Below are 17,596 nucleotides of genomic sequence, written 5' to 3'. Positions count from 1 at the left end.
ATATTTTTAAATTGATCCATAGTACGTAATATAGGGTGTTTAAGTTGGTATACTAATATTTACTCAATTTCACACATGTTGAGATATCATACAAATTTATGTGACTAAATTTACCTATTTCTGCCTTCTGTATTTGTATTTGCCTATAACAATGAAATATGTGAACAATTCCAAACACGTTCAGCTCACAAAATAATGCTAGACTATTCGGCATTTCTTGTCAGGATGTCATAAACATCCCTCATATAAATTTCTTAAATGTGTGACGGAGTTTACATGGTGCTACCATTTAACGAAAAAAGTCGCTAAATATGTAGATAATAGTCATATGCAACTATCCTATAAATTTGAAATTCGAAAGTTTGGTCAAACACGGCAACAAGGGGTCCATATAAACTCTGTCACGTTTTTATAGTGTGACAAAGTTTACAACTCACTGCCGGCCGCATTTAAGCGATATCTTATCGTCTGATAAAGATATCGTTATGCGACAAAGTTTATCTAGAGGATGAAACGATTATCCTAACCATTGAGGGTTTATATAGTTTTATAGTGTGACACATTTTACATCATCGTGCTATTTAGTAGGGTCACTAATATTTACCAATATCCTCAAACTTCAATGAACGTGTCCATATATACATGTATATATATTATGTATAATAAATAGTATAATAAATAGTATATATACTATATATAATATATTGTAAAAGAGAAACCCACAGCTGTATAATATAGTCTATATTACTGATACAACCCCCACTCAGGGTGAAGTCCCCAACACTGATAAAGACGGTTGTGATGAGTGTGCAGTGGGGATGTATAGAGGGTCCGGGGATGCTGAGTGTGTAGTGTGTGCAGGAGGGTACCATACTAATAGCTTAACAGGGCAGAATGAGTGCATCATGTGTTCTAAGGTTCGTGCTCATTACATTTCATAGCATTGTTCTGCTTTTGTTGAATCTTAATTAAAACTATCCTTGATTTAGTAAGGATATTTATTTTATTCACTAAGTTCCCCACTCACCTAGTAACCATATTCTCTACTACACGTTAGTAACCTAGTAACCAGCTAGTAACCTAGTAACCAGCTAGTAACCTAGTAACCAGCTAGTAACCTAGTAACCAGCTAGTAACCTAGTGACCACTACACGTTAGTTCACTAATTTCCCCACTCACCAGGGACAAAAGACAGAAACAATCCCTTCCCAGACGGGTATACAGTGTGTAGACTGTCTGCCCGGGTCTTACAGCGCCGCGGACGGGACTGCCACGTGCTCAACATGTGATAGTCCCAAGGTAACCTTGACAGGGAAGCAGCACGAATGTGTGCTCTGTGACCTAGGGACGGTGTACTCGGACTCCAAAACCTGCAAGACTTGTCCGGTAGGAGAGTATAATGAGGATCAAGATAAAGATGACGGAGTCTGTCAGCCGTGTGAGAGTCCGTTAGTCACGTTAACGGAGAAGCAGAGCGAGTGTGTGCTGTGTGAGAAGGGAGAGGGGTGGGACACACCCAGCACGTGCAGAGTCTGTGTAGCTGGGGAGTACAGTGACGAGGGGCTCTGTAAATCCTGCCCTCACAACCACGTCTCTACTACAGGTTAGTCACCTAGTAACCACCTAGTAACCTAGTAACCAGCAAGTAACCTAGTAACCACCTAGTAACCTAGTAACCATATTCTGCCCTCACAACCACTACACGTTGGGACAGTAACATGATCACTATGATAACCTTACACTGTAGCAACCTGCTTATTATGATAGTTTTAAGTATTAGTTAGTAGCTCTACTTTAATCTAGCACCTGTAATAAACGCCCCCTCTTCAGCTGGTTTGACAGAGTGTACGCTGTGTTAGTAACCTAGTAACCAGCTAGTAACCTAGTAACCAGCTAGTAATAAACGCCCCCTCTTTCAGATGGTTTGACAGAGTGTACGCTGTGTCCGAATGGGGATCACTCTGATGAGAAAGCTACAGTTTGTTTACCGTGTGAAGAAGAGGGGACGATGAAGGAGGCGGGGGTCAACGAGCTACAATGGCAGAAGTGTGTCGGTAAGTCCTGGTTAATCTACTTTCTCTTTCTCTTCCTCTTTCACTTTTTATCATAAGTGTGTTGGTAAGTCCTCGTTGATCTTAGGAACTTTCCCTTTCACTTTTCTATCTTCTTATGTTTCAATATAGTGGATTACTAAGTTTAACAACTAACTAACCTCCCACCCCAGCTGATGAAGGAGTAGCGTTAGTAACCTAGTAACCACTTAGTAACTTAGTAACCACCTAGTAACCTAGTAACCAGCTAGTAACCTAGTAACCAGCTAGATCACTAAGTTTAACAACTAACTGACCTCCCACCCCAACCGATGAAGGAGTAGCGTTAGTAACCTAGTAACCACCTAGTAACCAGCTAGTAACCTAGTAACCTCCCCAGCTGATGAAGGAGTAGCGTGCACGAAACAGGATGTGGACAGTGTGTACGGATTGTTCCAGGACGTTAGCTTTATGAGAGCTGGAAAGAGCGAGGAGAAGGATTGTCTCTACGACCAAGCTGATCCTACGACGAACCTGAAACCTAAAGCTAAGTTCTCCTGTGAGCTGATATCTGAGACGGATGCTGCTATAAAACCCACCTACAACTGCATCAAGACACCTAATACTGCCAAGATTGAGGCACTAACTGAGGTATTTAATGTGATATACTTCTTCTTTACTTTAGATTAAAGTAATTCCTTCTCTGTTTGATTCCAAATGAAACCTCCCCTTACCTCTGGCACGGCACCTAACACGGCACCTAATATAACACCTAACACGACACATAACACGGCACCTAATACAACACCTAACACGGCACCTAATATAACACCTAACACGGCACCTAACACGGCACCTAATATAACACCTAACACGGCACCTAATATAACACCTTACACGGCACCTAACACGGCACCTAATATAACACCTAACACGGCACCTAATATAACACCTAACACGGCACCTAATTTAACACCTAACACGACACATAACACGGCACCTAATATAACACCTAACACGGCACCTAATATAACACCTAACACGACACATAACACGGCACCTAATATAACACCTAACACGGCACCTAATATAACACCTAACACGACAGCTAACACGGCACCTAATATAACACCTAACACGGCACCTAACACGGCACCTAATATAACACCTAACACGGCACCTAATTTAACACCTAACACGACACATAACACGGCACCTAATATAACACCTAACACGGCACCTAATATAACACCTAACACGACACATAACACGGCACCTAATATAACACCTAACACGGCACCTAATATAACACCTAACACGGCACCTAATTTAACACATAACACGGCACCTAATATAACACCTAACACGACAGCTAACACGGCACCTAATATAACACCTAACACGACAGCTAACACGGCACCTAATACAACACCTAACACAGCACCTACTATAACACCTAACACGGCACCTACTATAACACCTAACGCGGCACTTAACACGGCACCTAATATAACACCTAACACGGCACCTAATATAACACCTAACACGGCACCTAACACGGCACCTAACACGGCACCTAACACGGCACCTAATATAACACCTAACACGGCACCTAATATAACACCTAACACGGCACCTAATTTAACACCTAACACGGCACCTAACACGGCACCTAACACGGCACCTAACACGGCACCTAATATAACACCTAACACGGCACCTAATATAACACCTAACACGGCACCTAACACGGCACCTAATATAACCCCTAACACGGCACCTAACATGTATTAACTTCAGGAGATAACAGCTGAAAATACAGACGACGCCTCCAGTCAACTGAACGACTTTGCCAGCGAGGGAGCCGCTGGGATCGGGGACATTGCAGCTGCTGCGGACGTTCTGGAGAAGATAGCACAATCTGCTACTGAGGGTGAGCTTGTCTTTCACTTTCACTTTCACTTTCACTTTCACTTCCTTGTGGAGACATAATGTTTTAGATATGATATAATCAAATAAAACTTGTATCAAATAAAACTTGTATTAATGTTATAATTATAAAGTTGTGCTATTCTGACAGTGAGTGAGGCAGCAACAGAAAACATAGTGTCAGCAGTAAGTTCGATGGCAGCTGGAGATCTGGTTACCGACGACATTGCTCAAAAACAAGAAATATCCAAAAAGTAAGGGATTTGTCGTTTTTAATACTTTTAATTCTTGAAATTAATGACAACTTTCTTAGTGCTATTTTTACAGTAGTTTTGAGTAACAATTGTACCCCAGGATGGTTGCTAACATAAAAGAGATAGCTAAGCGGACAGCAGTAGCTAACAAGCTGATAAAGTCAGTTAACGTAGCGATAATGAAAGTGCAGAACGAGGACGGAGCTGAGAATAAAGATATTTCCTTCTTCCTGCCGGACGCTAAGGATCTGACCCAGCTGGGACAACCTGGTGATGGAGGCGAGGAGGGGGGTAAACCAAGACAGCCCTCTATTGCGGTAAGTACTGTATACTAAGCACTAGTTCACGTCACTAAGTAGCCAATTATTAGTCACTAAGTAACCAATAAGTCACTAAGTAACCAATTAGTCACTAAGTAACCAATTAGTCAGTAAGTAACCAATTAGTCAGTAAGTAACCAATTAGTCAGTAAGTAACCAATTAGTCACTAAGAAACCAATTAGTCAGTAAGTAACCAATTAGTCAGTAAGTAACCAATTAGTCACTAAGTAACCAATTAGTCACTAAGTAACATATTAGTCACTAAGTAACCAATTAAATTCACCTTATCTCAGATCGGTTCCGCGACGGGGATAAAAGAAATGTCAGTGGTTCTAATCTCTGGGGACGCTTTCTTCCCCACTAAAAGTACCGGCCCACTACCAGTCGGGAACTCTACCAGTGAAGTTAGGGACACGTTGTGGAGCGATCTTAAAGGCGAGTTCGACCCTGCAGAGGGGGCCGAGGCTGCAGAGAGCTTGAAGTTTGTAAACTCTGTGGTTCTGGAGATAGACGTAGGGGAGCAGGAGGCCGGCTTCGTGCTCAACCTCTACATCAAGCCCAACTTCCAGATTGTGAGTTTAGTTATCAAGCCTAACTTTCAGATTGTGAGTTTAGTTATCAAGCCTAACTTTCAGATTGTGAGTTTAGTTAACTGCCTCGTTATTCATCAATAAGTTCATTTGAGTGATAATATTATTCTGTTAACATAGAATATGCTCGCCAGGGAGACACAGTATAGTTAACTGTAACCATGGTTACCAGTATAATAGATAACCATCACTTACTCAGGGAGACACAGCTAACAATATGAAGAAGATGGGGAATAGGAGAGTTCAAATAAAGTACATATGTGCTTGGTACGACAACAAGGCTGCAACGGTAAGTAAACAACAACAAGGCTGAAACGGTAAGTAAACAATAACAAGGCTGAAACGGTAAATAAACAATAACAAGGCTGAAACGGTAAGTAAACAACAACAAGGCTGAAACGGTAAGTAAACAACAACAAGGCTGAAACAGTAAGTAAACAATAACAAGGCTGAAACGGTAAGTAAACAACAACAAGGCTGAAACGGTAAGTAAACAATAACAAGGCTGAAACGGTAAGTAAACAACAACAAGGCTGAAACAGTAAGTAAACAATAACAAGGCTGCAACGGTAAGTAAACAATAACAAGGCTGAAACGGTAAATAAACAACAACAAGGCTGAAACGGTAAATAAACAACAACAAGGCTGAAACGGTAAGTAAACAACAACAAGGCTGAAACAGTAAGTAAACAACAACAAGGCTGAAACGGTAAGTAAACAACAACAAGGCTGAAACAGTAAGTAAACAATAACAAGGCTGAAACGGTAAGTAAACAACAACAAGGCTGAAACGGTAAGTAAACAATAACAAGGCTGAAACGGTAAGTAAACAACAACAAGGCTGAAACGGTAAGTAAACAACAACAAGGCTGAAACGGTAAGTAAACAATAACAAGGCTGAAACGGTAAATAAACAATAACAATGTTATCTTACTATAATCATCTCATACCTTGTAATTCTTGTAAATAATATACAAATAACGTTTATATTATTACTAATATTAACAGTAAATAACCCAGGCGGAGTGGAAGACAGATGGATGTGAGACTATATACGATAGCAGTGCAGTAGAGGCCGGCGTAGTGTGCTCCTGTTCTCATAACACAAGCTTTGCTGTCCTCATGGTGAGTAATCTTACTATAGTTACTATGACAACTGCTGTAGTTACTATAGTTACTATAGTTACTATAGTTACTATAGTTACTATAGTTACTATAGTTACTATAGTTACTATAGTTACTATAGTTACTATAGTTACTATAGTTACTATAGTTACTATGACAACTGCTATAGTTACTATGACAACTGCTATAGTCACTATAGTTACTATAGTTACTATAGTTACTATGACAACTGCTATAGTTAGTAGTTACTATAGTTATTATAGTTACTATAGTTACTATAGTTACTATAGTTACTATAGTTACTATGGCAACTGCTATAGTTACTATAGTTATTATAGTTACTATGACAACTGCTATAGTTACTATAGTTATTATAGTTAATATGACAACTGCTATAGTTACTATAGTTATTATAGTTACTATGACAATCGCTATAGTTGAAATAGTTGTTATAGTAACTATAACAATTGCTATAGTTACATGGCTCATTCAGAATATAATTCTTCTGATCACTTTGGAGAGACCCTTACACTATTATACTGATGTTTTACAAGAAGCTATATCTCAGGTTACTACTAATACTAATACTGCTATATTTCAGGCTGCGGAAGAGATAGACCCAGGATATTTAGAGGTGCAGTCCCTGATGTCACAGATTCTCCTAGGAGGGTCCGTCCTGGGCCTCATAGCAACTATTGGTCTCATTTTACCAGGTATTTTTATGCTCCTTCGTATTCTTCCATATTATACTCTGTTTCCTGGCTATATAGAGACATAGTGTACTAATAACTTTCGGTCTCATTAATAGAGCGTGAGAAAGATACGTAACTATAGTAACAGTTGTCATAGTAACTATCATTAAGAGAGTGTGAGCAAGATAAGTAACTATAGTAACAGTTGTCATAGTAACTAACACTCCCTCCCCAGCTTCAGCGATAGTGACTACCCGCTCAGCTAAAGTTAACATCTGCTTCTCTATAGCTCTGTTATTAGCCTCTCTTCTCTTCCTCCTTCAAGACGTCTTCATTAAGGCAGATAACTCTGGTCTCATACAACTGGTAAAATACTTCTTCTTACTATAAACTAATAATAACTAGTATAGTAACTACTATTAACTTATAATAACTAGTATAGTAACTACTATAAACTAATAATAACTAGTATAGTAACTACTATAAACTAATAATAACTAGTATAATAACTACTATAAACTAATAATAACTAGTATAGTAACTACTATTAACTTATAATAACTAGTATAATAACTAGCATTACTTTTCTTACTTACGTACAGTAACTTAACATTACTTTTAGAAAATACAGCGAGTGTTGTTAGATGTTCAAGCAGAGTTATTCAATCTAAATATATCCCGGTTTATAAAGGTGTTGTAAAGGTGTTAAAAAGGTGTTATTTTCAGAAGAGTATAGGTTGCGCAGTGTAAGGTGTTAGAAAAATGTTGTTTTCAGAAAAGTATAGGTTGCCCAGTGTAAGGTGTAGTAAAGGTGTTAAAAAGGTGTTATTTTCAGAAGAGTATAGGTTGCGCAGTGTAAGGTGTTAGAAAAATGTTGTTTTCAGAAAAGTATAGGTTGCCCAGTGTAAGGTGTAGTAAAGGTGTTAAAAAGATGTTGTTTTCAGAAGAGTATAGGTTGCACAGTGTAAGGTGTAGTAAAGGTGTTAAAAAGGTGTTGTTTTCAGAAAAGTATAGGTTGCGCAGTGTAAGGTGTAGTAAAGGTGTTAAAAAGGTGTTGTTTTCAGAAGAGTATATGTTGCGCAGTGTAAGGTGTAGTAAATGTGTTAAAAAGGTGTTGTTTTCAGAAGAGTTTAGATTGTGTAGTAAAGATGTTTAAAAAATGTTCTTTTCAGAAAAGTATAGGTTGCGCAGTGTAAGGTGTAGTAAAGGTGTTAAAAAGGTGTTGTTTTCAGAAGAGTATAGGTTGCGCAGTGTAAGGTGTAGTAAAGGTGTTAAAAAGGTGTTGTTTTCAGAAGAGTATAGGTTGCGCAGTGTAAGGTGTAGTAAAGGTGTTAAAAAGGTGTTGTTTTCAGAAGAGTATAGGTTGCGCAGTGTAAGGTGTAGTAAAGGTGTTAAAAAGGTGTTGTTTTCAGAAAAGTATAGGTTGCGCAGTGCAAGGTGTAGTAAAGGTGTTAAAAAGGTGTTGTTTTCAGAAGAGTATAGGTTGCGCAGTGTAAGGTGTAGTAAAGGTATTAAAAAGGTGTTGTTTTCAGAAGAGTATAGGTTGCGCAGTGTAGGTGTAGTAAATGTGCTAAAAAGGTGTTGTTTTCAGAAGAGTATAGGTTGCGCAGTGTAGGTGTAGTAAAGGTGTTAAAAAGGTGTTGTTTTCAGAAGAGTATAGGTTGCGCCGTGTAAGGTGTAGTAAGGTGTAGTAAAGGTGTAGTAAAGTTGCTATAAAGGTGTTGTTTTCAGAAGAGTATAGGTTGCGCAGTGTAAGGTGTAATAAAGGTGTTAAAAAGGTGTTGTTTTCAGAAGAGTATAGGTTGCGCAGTGTAAGGTGTAGTAAAGGTGTTAAAAAGGTGTTGTTTTCAGAAGAGTATAGGTTGTGCAGTGTAGGTGTAGTAAAGGTGTTAAAAAGGTGTTGTTTTCAGAAGAGTATAGGTTGCGCAGTGTACACGATGCTACAACACTACATGTGGCTAGTAGTCTTCATGTGGACTATGATTGAAGGATTCCTCATGTACCTCTCTCTGGTACAAGTATTCGGATCTCACATCTCCAACTACATGCTCAAATTCAACCTTGTAGCGTACGGTTAGTTTGTGGAATCACTACAATAGTTCGCTTTATGTTTTCCTCCATGAGCTTGGCTGAGAATGTCCAGTGGATATATCTAATTAATTAACTCCCATATCTGTAGTAGTAAAGTAGTAAAGTATGTGATATTCTTAACCAGTTCTCTCTCTTCAGGAGTACCAATATTGTTAATTCCAATAGCTGGTAACTAAGTGGTAACTAGGTGGTAACTAGGTGGTAACTAGGTGGTAACTAAGTGTATGTGATATTCTTAACCAGTTCTATCTCTTCAGGAGTACCAATAGTGTTTCCATTAGCCGGCTACTTCGCTTTCACCAAGAAGATCACCGTGGGAGGTGTGGAGGTAGTTGATCACCAGTACATGGCTGAGACAATGTGAGTAATCTTAGAGACTTACTCGTATCTTACATAACTTAAATAACTTACATAACTTACATAACTTAAATAACTTACATAACTTACATAACTTAAATAACTTAAATAACTTACATAACTTATATAACTTAAATAACTTACATAACTTATATAACTTAAATAACTTAAATAACTTACATAACTTACATAACTTACATAACTTACATAACTTATATAACTTAAATAACTTAAATAACTTATATAACTTACATAACTTACATAACTTACATAATTTACATAACTTACATAACTTACATAACTTACATAACTTACATTACTTATATAACTTACATAATTTACATAACTTACATAACTTACATAACTTACATAACTTCTGACACATCTGAGTGTTAATTTCACCAAATTAATTGTCTTCTTGATCAACTTAACTATGCAAGTTTTAAATCGATATTTCCATAGAAACTAACTGAATTATTATTTCAGGTGTTTCCTTAAGCCAGGGACAATAAACTTCTACGCGCTCTTCTTCGGCCCTCTTATCCTTGCAATCATAGTGAACCTCGTCTTCTTCGGGCTCGTCCTCAAAGTCATCAGAAACTCAAAGAACGCCAATCTCAGTGATAAAGAACAATTAATGGTTAGTTAGTCACTCATTCTTAGTGATAATGAACAATTAATGGTTAGTTAGTCACTCATTATTAGGATTTATAAATCAGACGTTCTCATGCTCACATTGATAAAGTATAAGTGGTTTAAGTAGTTAACTAAAATAACAATATTTCCTATTGCTATGGTGATTCTAACCCTGCCCCCCCTACAGAGACAGATGAAGGCAGCAGTGGGAGTGATGGTGCTGCTGGGTACAGGGTGGGTATTAGGAGTTTTCATGAACATTCCCGCTCCCGGTCTGCAGATCACACTTCAGTATCTCTTCATCGTATTCAACGCTTCTCAGGTAAATCCCCTGCTTACCTGTAGTACTTTTTCAATATTCTAAATTAGACATTATTTTATTAATTTAAATTAAGCTTGACTTCCTTTTTTAAAACACTGAAACTAACAGGGTTACTATGACAACTAACGTATCCACTTCAGGGGATATTCGTATTCGTATTCTACGTCCTCCTTAACGACGGAGTAAAGAGTTTCTGGCTAGAGAAGTTAGGAATGAACACAGCTGCTGCTCCCAAATCAGGCGGTGGAGCGAGCACTGCAACTAATGTATACGCTAACGCTTCAACCAGCAAACAGGAAGCAGACCACACTTACTCTAACGCGGCAGAGTTTCCCGCCAAGAAGGACGATAACGCTAATCTTTAAAGACTGAATACTTTTTAGTTGATTTATATTAAATTAAACAGACTTTAATAAACAATAGGACAATAGCTTTGCTATTCTGATCGAATAGTCCGCAAGGAAATGTTTTTAAATCAGTTATTTTTATTAAGTTATTGAAGAAAGCAAATTATTAACTTAATTAAGTTATTGAAGGAAGCAAATTATTAACTTAGCTTATCGAAAGAGTTAATAGTTTAAATAACCATTTTTATAGTATCGAACCTTCATAAAGGTTAATACGATTTTATTTTTAATTCATGTGTTTTTAGTGTTTAGTTATAATTTAATCTTTATGTTCGTCAATAATAATTTGACGACTATTTTCAATTATATTTCATGACGCATTATGACAATGATATATTTGAATGATATGATATATTTGAATATTCTGGGTTTAACAGTAGTATTTTACTTTTCAATTCAAAATTAAGTACTAAGTAGGTGGATAATAGTATAACTATATTACGCTAAGTCAATTTCACAGCTGCTGCAAAATCAAAATTGTGGCTCTTTCCGTCTATCCGCCTATCCGTCCTTCCGTCTGTCCGTCCTTCTGTCCTTTTGCTCCTTCCGTCTATCCGTCTGAATGTCTGAATGTCTGTCCGTCTGTTCGTCTGACTGTCTGTCCGTCTATCAGTCTTTTCGTATATCTGACCGTCTTTCCGTCATTTTATTCTTTCCGTCTAATCGTCTATCCGTCTTTCTTTCTGTCCGTCATTCCGTCTTTCTTTCAGCTTCTGTCCGTCTTTCTTTCTGTCCGTCCTTCCGTCCTTCTGTCTGTCTGTTCGTATGTCCGTATGTTTGTATGTCTCTTTATCTTGTACACCTCTGTTTTACACACACTAGAGTCCTACTAATGTTTAACACACCCTGAGTGATTGATAACTTAGTAAGTCTAGCTAATAACTACAGATGTGAGCTGCTACTCAGGCTTTTCCGGCACCTCGCTTATCTTAACTCTCTATAACGATTAGGAAGTCATGAATAAGCAATTAAATACAGATTAAATACAGATGTGAGCTGCTATTAAGTAATTAACAGTGAGCACGGAGGGTGCATTAAGTGGGAGGCTTTGGAGAGTAGAGCATGTTAGTGTGCTTAATGTTTTAATGTAAGAGCATTATAAGTTACACACTTTTAGTCAGTTAACGTTTATTCTTGTTAAAACCCATAGCTATAACAAGCAACGTTACGCCACCGGCCACTGTACTGAGCGCACCGGCCACTGTACTGAGCCCACCGGCCACTTTACTGAGCCCCCCGGCCACTGTACTGAGCCCACCGGCCACTGTACTGAGCCCACCGGCCACTGTACTGAGCCCACCGGCCACTGTACTGAGCCCACCGGCCACTGTACTGAGCCCACCGGCCACTGTACTGAGCCCACCGGCCACTGTACTGAGCCCACCGGCCACTGTACTGAGCCCACCGGCCACTGTACTGAGCCCACCGGCCACTGTACTGAGCCCACCGGCCACTGTACTGAGCCCACCGGCCACTGTACTGAGCCCACCGGCCACTGTACTGAGCCCACCGGCCACTGCACTGAGCCCACCGGCCACTGCACTGAGCCCACCGGCCACTGTACTGAGCCCACCGGCCACTGTACTGAGCCCTGAAGTACCCTGAAGAATTTTGCCTAAACTATGAAATCAGTACCCTGAAGATCATGAGGCAAGGGCAGATTTCTCACGGTGTCGGGGGCTAATCTCCTTATCAGTGTGTCACGTGACAGTTATTCCTCGAAATCAGTAATACGGGGTGTCACGTGACAGTAATTCGTCGAAATGGTAGGTTCACGTGACCACTGCGTACGAGTCACCAGAACGAATCATCTTCAAGCATATACATGGCGTGTGCCAACGTATTCAGTGCTCCGAGACCCTGAGGCGTAGTTGTCTCTTTATTGGGGGGGGGTGACATGTCTCCAATGTCTCCAATGTCTTTTGTCTTTTTTGAAAAGATAGGGTGCAGAGACATGTCCTGGAGACATTGGAGACATTGGAGACACAGCTTTTGGAGACATTGGAGACATTGGAGACATTGGGGACATTGGAGACATTGGAGACAAAGCTTTTGGAGACATTGGAGACATTGGAGACACTGGAGACGTAGATGTATGATTGGAGAAGGAGGAGGATCTAGGAGGAGGATGACCCAGGAGGAGGACTCAGGAGGAGAAGGAGGAGGATGAGGACTCAGGAAGAGGACTGAGGAGGACTGAGAAGGAGGAGGACTGAGGAGTACTGAGGAGGATGGCTGAGGAGGATGGCTGTGGAGGATGGCTGAGGAGGATGGCTGAGGAGGATGACTGAGGAGGAGGACCTAGGAGGAGGAGGACCCAGGAGGAGGAGGACCCAGGAGGAGGACTCAGGAGGAGGAGGAGGAGGACTCAGAAAGAGGACTCAGGAGGATGGCTGAGGAGGATGACTGAGGAGGATGACTGAGAGGGAGGAGGAGGAGAACAATGACTGAGAAGGAGAAGGAGGAGGACCTAGGAGGATGAGGACCCAGGAGGAGGACTCAGGAGGAAGAGGAGGAGGAGGACTCAGGAGGACTGAAAAGGAAGAGGACTGAGGAAAACTGAGGAGGAGGAGGACTGAATAGGAGAAGGAGGAGGGGACTGGGGGAGGACTGAGGATGAAGAAGACTGACGAGAAGGATGAGGAGGAGGACTGAGGAGGATGAAGAGGAGGAAGACCCAGGAGGAGGAGGGATGAGGACTGAGGAGGACTGAGGAGGATGGCTGAGGAGGATGGCTGAGAAGGATGGCTGAGGAGGATGACTGAGAGGGAGGAGGAGGAGGAGGAGGAAGAGGACTGAGGAGGAGGAGTAGGACTGAGGAGGAGAAGGAGGAGGACCTAGGAGGAGGATCCAGAAGGAGGACTCAGGAGGAGGAGGAGGAGAACTCAGGAAAAGGACTGAGGAGGACTGAGAAGGAGGAGGACTCAGGAGTACTGAAGAGGATGACTGAGGAGGAGGAGGAGGAGGAGAAGGACTGAGGAGGAGAAGGAGAAGGTGGAGGAACTAGGAGGAGGATGAACCAAGAGGAGGACTCAGGAGGAAGAGGAGGAGGACTCAGGAGGAGGACTTAGGAGGAATGAGAAAGAGGAGGACTGAGGAGAACTGAGGAGGAGGAGGAGGACTGAATAGGAGGAGGAGGGGGACTGGGGAGGAGTGAGGAGGAGGAGGACTGACGAAAAGGATGAGGAGGAGGACTGAGGACTGAGGACTGAGGAGGAGGATGAAGAGGAGGAAGAGGACCCAGGAGGAGGAGGACTGAAGAGGACGATGAGGATGAGGACTGAGGAGGAGGACTGAGGAGGATGGCTGAGGAGGATGACTGAGAGGGAGGAGGAGGAGGACTGAGGAGGAGGAGGAGAAGGACTGAGGAGGAGAAGGAGGAGGACCTAGGAGAAGGAGGACCCAGGAGGAGGACTCAGGAGGAGGACTCAGGAGAAGGACTCAGGAAAACTGAGGAGTGAATAGGAGGAGGAGGGGGAGGACCTAGGAGGAGGAGGACCCAGAAGGAGGACTGAGGAGGAGGAGGAGGAGGAGAACTCAGGAAGAGGACTGAGGAGGACTGAGAAGGAGGAGGACTGAGAAGGAGGAGGACTGAGGAGTACTGAAGAGGATGACTGAGGAGGAGGAGGAGGAGAAGGACTGAGGAGGAGAAGGAGAAGGTGGAGGAACTAGGAGGAGGATGAACCAGGAGGAGGACTCAGGAGGAAGAGGGGAGGACTGAGGAGGAGGACTTAGGAGGAATGAGAAGGAGGAGGACTGAGGAGAACTGAGGAGGAGGAGGAGGAGGACTGAATAGGAGGAGGAGGGGGACTGGGGAGGACTGAGGAGGAGAATGACTGACGAGAAGGATGAGGAGGAGGACTGAAGACTGAGGAGGAAGAGGAGGAGGATGAAGAGGAGGAAGAGGACCCAGGAGGAGAAGGACTGAAGAGGAGGATGAGGATGAGGACTGAGGAGGAGGAGGAGGATGGCTGAGGAGGATGACTGAGAGGGAGGAGGAGGACTGAGGAGGAGGAGGAGAAGGACTGAGGAGGAGAAGGACTGAGGAGGAGAAGGAGGAGGACCTAGGAGGAGGAGGACCCAGGAGGAGGACTCAGGAGGAGGAGGAGGACTCAGGAGGAAGACTCAGGAAAACTGAGGAGGAGGAGGAGGAGTGAATGGGAGGAGGAGGGGGACTGGGGAGGACTGAGGAGGAGGATGAGGACTGAGGAGGAGAACTGAGGAGTACTGATGAGGATGGCTGAGGAGGACGGCTGAGGAGGATGGCTGAGGAGGATGACTGAGGAGGATGACTGAGAGGGAGGAGGAGGAGGAGAAGGACTGAGGAGGAGGAGGAGGAGGAGGAGAAGGAGGAGGACCTAGGAGGAGGAGGACTCAGGAAGAGGAGGAGGACTCAGGAGGAGGACTCAGGAGGAGGACTCAGGAAGAGGACTCAGGAGGAGGACTGAGAAGGAGGAGGACTGAGGAGAACTGAGGAGGAGGAGGATGAGGACTGAATAGGAGGAGGGGGACTGGGGGAGGACTGAGAAGGAGGGGGACTTGGGGAGGACTGAGGAGGAGGAGGAAGACTGACGAGAAGGATGAGGAGGAGGACTGAGGAGGAGGACTGATGATTGAGGAGGAAGAGGAGGAGGATGAAGAGGAGTAGGAGGACTCAGGAGGAGGAGGAGAACGACTGAGGAGGACTGAGGAGGAGGAGGAGGAGGAGGAGGAGGAGGAGGAGGAGGAGGAGGAGGAGGAGGAGGAGGAGGAGGAAGAGGAGGAGGAGGAGGAAGAGGAGGAGGAGGAGGAGTCTCCAAAAGCTGTGTCTCCAATGTCTCCAATGTCTCCAAAAGCTGTGTCTCTAATGTCCCCAATGTCCCAAATGTCCCCAATGTCTCCAATGTCTCCAAAAGCTGTGTCTCCAATGTCTCCAATGTCTCCAATGTCTCCAATGTCTTTGTCTTTTTCGAAAAGATAAGGTGCGGGAGACATTGGAGACATGTCACCCCCCCCTTTATTATGAAAGTTGATTGTTCGGTGCCCTGTGGGGTGGTACAATAACATTTAATAGTTCCATGGAAATGTATTATAATGCATTAGATTGGCATTGTTTTATACATATCATGAAACGGATCGTGTGCCCGCCAATTCAATTGTTGAAATCAAAATATCAGCTGCTCGGTGCTTTCAAAACAGTGCAATTAGTTTATAATCGCATTGTTTTGAGAACAAATTATATCAACATAGTCGGTGCGATTATAAACTTATTGCACTGGTTATAACATAGTAAATAGTATGTAGTCCTACAGTACTACTACTAGTATACACTATATAATATACAGTATAGTATACAGTACTGCTACTATAATATAGTATACAGTATACAGTATACTATACTGTATATAGTATGTAGTCCTACCTACCCAGCTTAAAGAAGACTTTTACGAGGAAGTAAACAAACCGGCTCGTTATATTGTCTACTCTTGTTGGAGCTGAGCTCTCGTTAGGTGGTACTTTGATATTGTGATGTACTTAAATGGTTTCAGTAATAGTTAAAATACTCTTTTATCGTTATTCAAAAATTAAACATTTAATTTGAACCTATGAGTGTGTTACTATGGTAACTATGAGTGTAATTTATTCTTTACACATCTCTTTTAAATAGAAACTGTACGGATTTGCTCGCACCCTTATTTACTAAATCCTCCTAACCATATATTATAAACAGTAAGTAAAGGGACATGACCCACCTGTTATAGGACATGACGCACGTGCTAGGGCTTTATACCGGGGTATGTTTGAGAGGGAGGAGAAGAAGTGGCTACCTCTAGCTCGGACCTTCCTCTCCGTACAGGTTAGTAACCTAGTAACCAGCTAGTAACCAGCTAGTCACCAGCTAGTAACCTAGTAACCAGCTAGTAACCTAGTAACCAGCTAGTAACCTAGTAACCAGCTAGTAACCTAGTAACCAGCTAGTAACCTAGTAACCAGCTAGTAACCTAGTAACCAGCTAGTAACCTAGTAACCAGCTAGTAACCTTGTAACCAGCTAGTAACCTAGTAACCAGCTAGTAACCTAGTAACCAGCTAGTAACCTAGTAACCAGCTAGTAACCTAGTAACCAGCTAGTAAACTTGTAACCAGCTAGTAACCTAGTAACCAGCTAGTAACCTAGTAACCAGCTAGTAACCTAGTAAACAGCTAACCTTTCTCTCCGTACAGCTGGTCAAGGTGCAGAACAAACACGAACTCGTCTACAGGGTGTGGGCTTATCAGGGTTAGTTACCATGGTTACATACCAGGGTTAGATATTTGTGTGCTTTTATAATACTTTTGTAATAGTGTTAGAACCTGCTATTATCCTATTATCTAACTAGTCCTACGTACTATTTCCTGATAAGACAATAATAAAGGGTGTATTGTATATGGAGGAAGATTACATAAAAGATTAAAGATTACATCGTATTATGTTGTCCAGTATTGATGTAAGAGAAGCTTCACAAAACCTCTCTCTCCAGATGAGAAGTTACCATGGTTACAGTTAGTATTATGTTGTAATATCTCCCTCCAGATGAGAAGCTGAAGATAGAGATGAGGATTTTAGCTTCTCTCAAGGTGTCCCGACAAGAAACCTTCGTTCGTATGGTAGATGAGGCCTTCAGTGAAACTATGGGAATTAGATTCAAAACCAAGGACATGGCTAACCAGGTGAGCTAATGGTAACCACGGTAACCATCACTAACATGGCTAACCAGGTGAGCTAATGGTAACCATGGTAACCTCACAACATGGGAACCAGGGGACTAATGGAACCCTGGGAACCATCACTAAAAGGGTAACCGGGGGCTAATGGTAACCACG

General features: G+C 42.1%; 2 protein-coding genes across 2 annotated transcripts in view; one reads left to right on the top strand and one right to left on the bottom strand.

Annotated features, from left to right (window-relative positions):
• LOC134825286 (serine/threonine-protein kinase 16-like) overlaps positions 1-17,596 on the bottom strand; it is a 76,948-nt gene that overhangs the window by 39,948 nt on the left and 19,404 nt on the right. The gene's annotated exons all lie outside the window — the stretch shown is intronic.
• Positions 768-11,128, top strand: LOC134825279 (uncharacterized; the record flags this gene model as incomplete). The annotated part of the gene is given in 17 exon segments (XM_063837436.1): positions 768-917; positions 1,183-1,603; positions 1,920-2,054; positions 2,431-2,681; positions 3,831-3,963; positions 4,111-4,213; positions 4,314-4,530; positions 4,828-5,106; positions 5,324-5,413; positions 6,145-6,249; positions 6,851-6,962; positions 7,177-7,307; positions 8,852-9,014; positions 9,290-9,392; positions 9,876-10,029; positions 10,213-10,347; positions 10,488-11,128. Coding segments are annotated over 17 exon segments (2,907 nt in total), but the record flags the coding sequence as incomplete, so codon positions are not given.

Source organism: Bolinopsis microptera, chromosome 13, assembly GCF_026151205.1.
Source record: "Bolinopsis microptera isolate Bmic1 chromosome 13, MBARI_Bmic_1.0, whole genome shotgun sequence".
Taxonomy (NCBI): Eukaryota; Metazoa; Ctenophora; class Tentaculata; order Lobata; family Bolinopsidae; genus Bolinopsis; species Bolinopsis microptera.
The sequence above is the reverse complement of the archived record's forward strand: the minus strand, read 5'-3'. Positions and strand labels throughout refer to the sequence as shown.